Source organism: Neophocaena asiaeorientalis, unplaced genomic scaffold (genome assembly GCF_003031525.2).
Source record: "Neophocaena asiaeorientalis asiaeorientalis breed wild unplaced genomic scaffold, Neophocaena_asiaeorientalis_V1.1 scaffold540, whole genome shotgun sequence".
In the NCBI taxonomy this organism is placed as follows: domain Eukaryota; kingdom Metazoa; phylum Chordata; class Mammalia; order Artiodactyla; family Phocoenidae; genus Neophocaena; species Neophocaena asiaeorientalis.
This window is the reverse complement of record NW_020172141.1, coordinates 1,836,867-1,842,802: the sequence shown is the minus strand read 5'-3', so window position 1 is coordinate 1,842,802 and position 5,936 is coordinate 1,836,867. Positions and strand designations below refer to the sequence as shown.

Genomic DNA, 5,936 nt, shown 5'->3' with positions numbered 1-5,936 from the left:
ACATGGAGGAAAGGCCGCAGGGCAGGTAGATGGTGGGAGCCACCCAGAAGATGCACAACGGAGGATGTGGGATGGATCTAAACGTGCGCTGAGGGACCTCCCTGGTGGTCCAGTGGCTAAAACTCCACGCTCCCAATGCAGGGGTCCCGGGTTACAGCCTTGGTCAGGGAGCTAGATCCCACATGCCTCAACTAAGAGCCCGCATGCTGCAACTAAAAGATCCCAAACGCGGCAACAAGGACTTGGCACAGCCAAATAAATAAATAAATATTTTAAAAAATAAATAAACGTGCACTGAGGATCTAGAAGGCTTAAGTGTTCCAGCCTGGTGTCAATTGAGAGCACCTGCCGACTGGGGGCGGGGTTAACGCCCCTCAACTGGGAAGAATATTCCAATCAGGTGGACAGGGAGTTGCCTCGTGGCTTCTCTACCTCTGGGCAAGCGTCTGTGCAGGACCCCAACCCCTCATGTCAGACTCTGGTTTAGAGCTACCAGCTGGGATCATAGGAAAAGAGGGACCTTAAAGTTCTCCCCTTGAAGGTCGAGGGGCAGCAGACACAGGAAAGCTGAGGGGTTCTGAGTAGAAGGGGGCTGGGGGAGGAGAGGCTGGAGTGAGCTGTTTGGGGCTGAACTGTGTCCATCCCCCAAATTCATGTGTTGAAGTCCTAACTCCCAGTGACTCAGACTGTGACTGAATTTGAAGATAGGGCCTTTAAAGATGTGATTCAGTTAAAATGAGGCCGTGGCAGTAGGCCCTAGTCCAATCTGACTGGAGCCAAGACATTTGGACATACAGAGAAACACCAGGGATGCACAGCGCAAAAGCCATGTGAGGGCACAGGGAGAAGGTGGATGTCTGCAGGCCAAGGAGGGAGGCCTCAGGAAAAACCAGCGCGGCTGACACCTTGGTCCCAGACTTCCAGCCTCCAGAACTGTGAGAAAATTAACTTCTGTTGTTTAAGCCCCCCAGTCTGTGGTGTTGTGTTATGGTGGCCTGAGCAAACTAATACTAGGCACATCCTCTATGCCCTCAGCAAACGTTTCCTGTGCCCTGTCTAATATCTAATTCAGATCCGCTTAATGCTCAGTATCTAAAGAGGAATGAAGGGGCTTCCCTGGCGGTCCCGTGGTTAAGACTCCGTGCTCCCAATGGAGGGAGCACAGGTTTGATCCCTAGTTGGGGAACTAAGATCCAGCGTGCCACACAGCGTGGCCAAAAACAAACAGAAACAAAACAAAACAAAACAAAAACGTAATAAGATGGGATGAAGCCTGGGAGGCATTAACTATGGCAGAGCTGCAGTCTCTCAGAGCCTGATGCAGCCTGAGCCACCTTTTTTTTTTTTTTTTAACATTCCTGGTATATTAAAAAAAAATACACCAGAGATTTTAAAAATGGTGGTACCTGAGTGGGTGTTGGCTGTGACTTGCTTTAACTTCCAAGCCTGAAGTCTCACTTTCAGTGAAACTTGGAAACTGACCACCATGTAAAAACCTTGGCCTGAATACTGAATGAGAACCGTCTACAGGGAGGGAGAGGCTTTGTGGAGGTGAAGCAAGGCACCCTGGCTCGCAGCCCGAACGTGGAAGTGAGGCCATGGTGGATATTCCATCCACCATGGAGCTGCCCTAGTAGCCACTGCGAGGAAGGGATAAGCCATCCCCAATGAGCAAAACTGTGGGCAAGAAAATGATTGAAATGGTGTTCAAGCAACTGGGTTGGAAGGTAGTTTGCACCCACAGCAGCGGACAATTAAGAGACTCAAAGCAAGAGGAAGTGGTTGGATTCTGTTAATTGCCGGTGTCACTGAGTTCTGAAAGCCCATTTTCTCTGTTGCCTCTCTCCCTGATGTCAGGCTCCCTCCACTCCAGCAAGTCTGGGGTCACTTTTCTGTCTCTGACTCTCTGATGTACCCTTTTGAACGTACCAGTCAGATGCCTCCCTCTGATAACACCGTCTTTGGCGTCCTGGTTGAATTTTGGGCCCTGCTTAATTGCAAGGCCACAGTCTGATTTAAGTTACTGGGCTCTTCCTAACTTCCTAATATTCATTGCCTGCCGTAAGCCAGGCCCAGTCCTAGGAGCTAATGATACAGGAGAGAACCAGACCAAGAGAGCCCTGTACTCAAGGAATTTAATTCAAGTATAACCTCAGACTAGCTTTTGTCTTCATATACCAGGCATAAAATGTGACCCAGAGCATCAGTGCAGAAAGGCATACCGTGCCCTGAAAACAAGCTGATAAGCACCCAGGCCTTCCCTAATTTCTTCATCCAGATCTCAGAATTTTATACAAGTACTTTACATAAGTGATTCATCCTATATTTAAAGGTATAATCATTCTGGGATTACCTGACAGATGTGAGCCTAGGGAACTAGTAAAATAGAACCAACATTTATTTTTTGTGTGTGGAATTTAAATTTTTTTTAAAAAGGATCAAAGTCGTCACCAAGGGGGGAAAAAAATCAATATTTTATTGCACTTCTGAACTTTTTTTTTTAAGTTTAGTATTGTTTCTGTCTTTACTCCAGCTTTATTGAGCTACGGTTGCCATATAACATTGTGTAAGTTTAAGGTTTATAGTGTAATGACTTGATATAAGTATGTATTGCAAAATGATTACCACCATGCGGTTAATTAATATGTCCATCACCACACATAGTTACCTTTTTGTGTGTGTGTGTGTGTGGTCAGAACTTTTAAGATCTCCTCTTAGTAACTGTCAAGCATACAATACCGTATTGCTAACTATAGTCACTATGTTGTACAGGACATCCCCAGAGCTTAGTCATCTTATAACCAGAAGTTTGTACAATTTGACCACCTTTACCTATTTTCCCCATGCTCCCAGCCCCTGGTAATCACTAATTTACTCTGTTTCTATAAGTTTTGTTGTTGTTTGTGTTTTAGATTTTCTATATAAGTGAGATGGTAGAGTATTTGGCTTTCTCTGACTTATTTCATTTAGCAAAATGCCCTCAAGTTTCATCCATGATGTTGTAAATCTTTATTTGATGTGGCTAATTTGCATTGTATACGTATACCACATTTTCTTACCCATGCATCCATTAATGGACGCTTAGGTTGTTTCCATGTCTTGGCTATTGTAAATAATGCTGTAATTTACATGGGGGTGCAGATAACTCTTTGGGATAGTGATTTCACTTCCTTCATATATATATACCCAGAAGTGGAATTTCTGGATCATATGGTAGATCTATTTAAAAAAAAAATTCTTTTTTGAGGAAACTCTATATTATTTTCCATAGTGACTGCACCACTTTACATTCCCACCAGCAGTGCACCAGGGTTCCCTTTTCTCCACATCCCGGCCAACACTTGTTATCTCTTAACTTTTTGATAATAACCATTCTGATGAGCGTGGTGATATCCCATTGTGGTTTTCATTTTCATTTCCCTAATGATTAGTGATATTGAGCACCTGTTCATGTACCCGATGGGCATTTGTATGTCTTCTTTGGAAAGATATCTATTCAGACACTCATTTAAAAATCGTATTATTTGGCTTTTTGCTATTAAGTTGTATGAGTTCCTTATGTATGTTGGATATTAACTCCTTATCAGATGATTTGCACATATGTTCTCTCATTCTGTAGGCTGCCTTTTCATTTTGTTGATCAAATATTTATTTTGAATATTTATGGGGATGGTAGTATCATCATCATTTCAGGGCTTAAGCCCGTGAAAGGTGTAAAGTCACAGAAATGCAGTTTTCCTGATCCTTTTGGGGAAGGTTACTTCAAGTGCAAAATATGCTTTTTACACAGTTGGGTGGTAATCTTCCACAGAACCAGTTTCATATTTGAGTGAAACTTCCAAGTAAAGGATCATCCCCACTTAAGGAAGCTCCCTGTATTTCTAGTGGTTTAATTGAGCTCTCTCAGGGACAAACCCTCATTCGCTTTGTAGGGGGATAGTAGGTCTTTTTCTGGTTTCAAAAGGCCTGTATTGGGCCATCTGCCCCAGGACGTCCCTGGTCAACATTTCTTTAACCACCGTAGCTTATTTAAATATATTTTATGCGGGTTGAAACATTTTATTTCCTTTTCAATTTTATTACCATTTATTGAGCGGCTGTTCTGTGGCAGTGCCACTCAAAGAGCTGTCAGTATATTATTAGGTGATTTACAAAAAATGGGCAGAAGACCTAAATAGACATTTCTCCAAAGAAGACATACAGATGGCCAAGAGGCACATGAAAAGCTACTCAACATCACTAATTATTAGAGAAATGCAAATCAAAACTACAAAGAGGTATCACCTCACACCAGTTAGAATGGGCATCATTCAGAAATCTACAAACAACAAATGCTGGAGAGGGTGTGGAGAAAAGGGAACCCTCTTGCACTGTTGGGGGGAATGTAAATTGATAACAGCCACTATGGAGATTCCTCAAAAAACTAAAAAACAGAATTACCATATGACCCAGCAATCCCACTACTGGGCATATACCCAGAGAAAACCATAATTCAAAAAGACACATGCACCCCAATGTTCATTGCAGCACTATTTACAATAGCCAGGTCATGGAAGCAACCTAAATGCCCATCGAAAGACGAATGGATAAAGAAGATGTGGTACATATATACAATGGAATATTACTCAGCCATAAAAAGCAACAAAATTGGGTCATTGTAGAGACGTGGATGGACCTAGAGACTGTCATACAGAGTGAAGTAAGTCAGAAAGAGAAAAACAAATATATTAACGCATATATTTGGAATCTAGAAAAATGGTACAAATGAACACGTTTGCAAGGCAAAAATAGAGACACAGATGTAGAGAACAAACGTATGGACACCAAGGGGGAAGGGGGGATGGGATGAATTGGGAGATTGGGATTGACATATATACACTAACTTACATAAAATAGATAACTAATGAGAACCTGCTGTACAGCACAGGGAACTCCACTCTGCTGTCCGGTAGAAACTAATACAACACTGTAAAACAACTATACCCCAATTAAAAAAAAATTAAAGGAGGATGTTCAGCTTTTAAATCATTAAAATAATTTTATAATAAAAATATATTATTAGGTGATTTAATTCTAAAAAACCTTATGAAGTGAATACTGTGACTATCCCCACTTGACAGATAAGGAACCAAGCTCAGAGAGGTCAAGATCACTCAACTAATAAGAGACCCAGGACTCGCTTGTTCCAGAGCTTGTTCTCTTAACCCCATTCTTGCTTTTCTTTCCACAAGCCAGTAAAAACATCTGAAACGTGTATTCATGCGAATTACAATGGAAATAAAATTAGCAAAACTTCTGTGATAAAGCTCTAGTTTACCTCCTGACATTTAATCCTAAAAACAACCACAAAGGGGTAACTCGTCTAAGGGGACACCTTGGAGTCGGTAGGGACGGGTCGATCACCCCTCAGCCAACTCCACTCCGAGAACCTGGTCTCTGACTGGCATTGCCTTTTCCGGTCCTGCGCTCCCAGAAGCCCCGCCCAGGCGAGGGAAGATTTCCGGAAAGAATTGACGCGGGGAAGCCGGAAAGAGACCAGGGGCGGGGCCGTTCAGGGCGCTCTAGCATTCCTCCTCTCTATGGCCACCGCCAATTGACACGTCCGGAGCGACGAGGCTCCTCCCTATTGGACGCGCGGCCTCGCGTAGGCGGGCGGCCCGGCTGGCGGCGCGCTGACTGGCTGGGGCGCCACGCGGGCGGAGGGGCGGCGCATGGGGCACGCGGAGCAAGACCGCCGGCTGCGCCCAGGAGCGGGAGGAGGGGGCGCATGTTGGCTCTGCGCTCGCTGCTGGGGCTGCGGTGCGCGGCCGGGCGTGCCATGTCTCAGGGGCCGACTCGCCGGCCGCGGCCGCCCAAGGACCCGCTGCGGCACCTACGCACGCGGGAGAAGCGCGGCCCGTCGTGGGTGCCCGGGGGCCCGAACACCGTGTACCTGC

The 5,936-nt window shown here is 44.8% G+C and overlaps 1 protein-coding gene across 1 annotated transcript in view; it reads left to right on the top strand.

Moving 5' to 3' along the window:
- The first annotated feature begins 5,708 nt into the window (after positions 1–5,708).
- ELAC2 (elaC ribonuclease Z 2) overlaps positions 5,709–5,936 on the top strand; it is a 27,330-nt gene continuing 27,102 nt past the window's right edge. Inside the window, exon 1 of the mRNA XM_024752638.1 lies at positions 5,709–5,927. Coding sequence (XP_024608406.1) covers positions 5,768–5,927 — 160 coding nt within the window. The 5' untranslated portion in view covers positions 5,709–5,767. The remainder of the gene's footprint in view (positions 5,928–5,936) is intronic.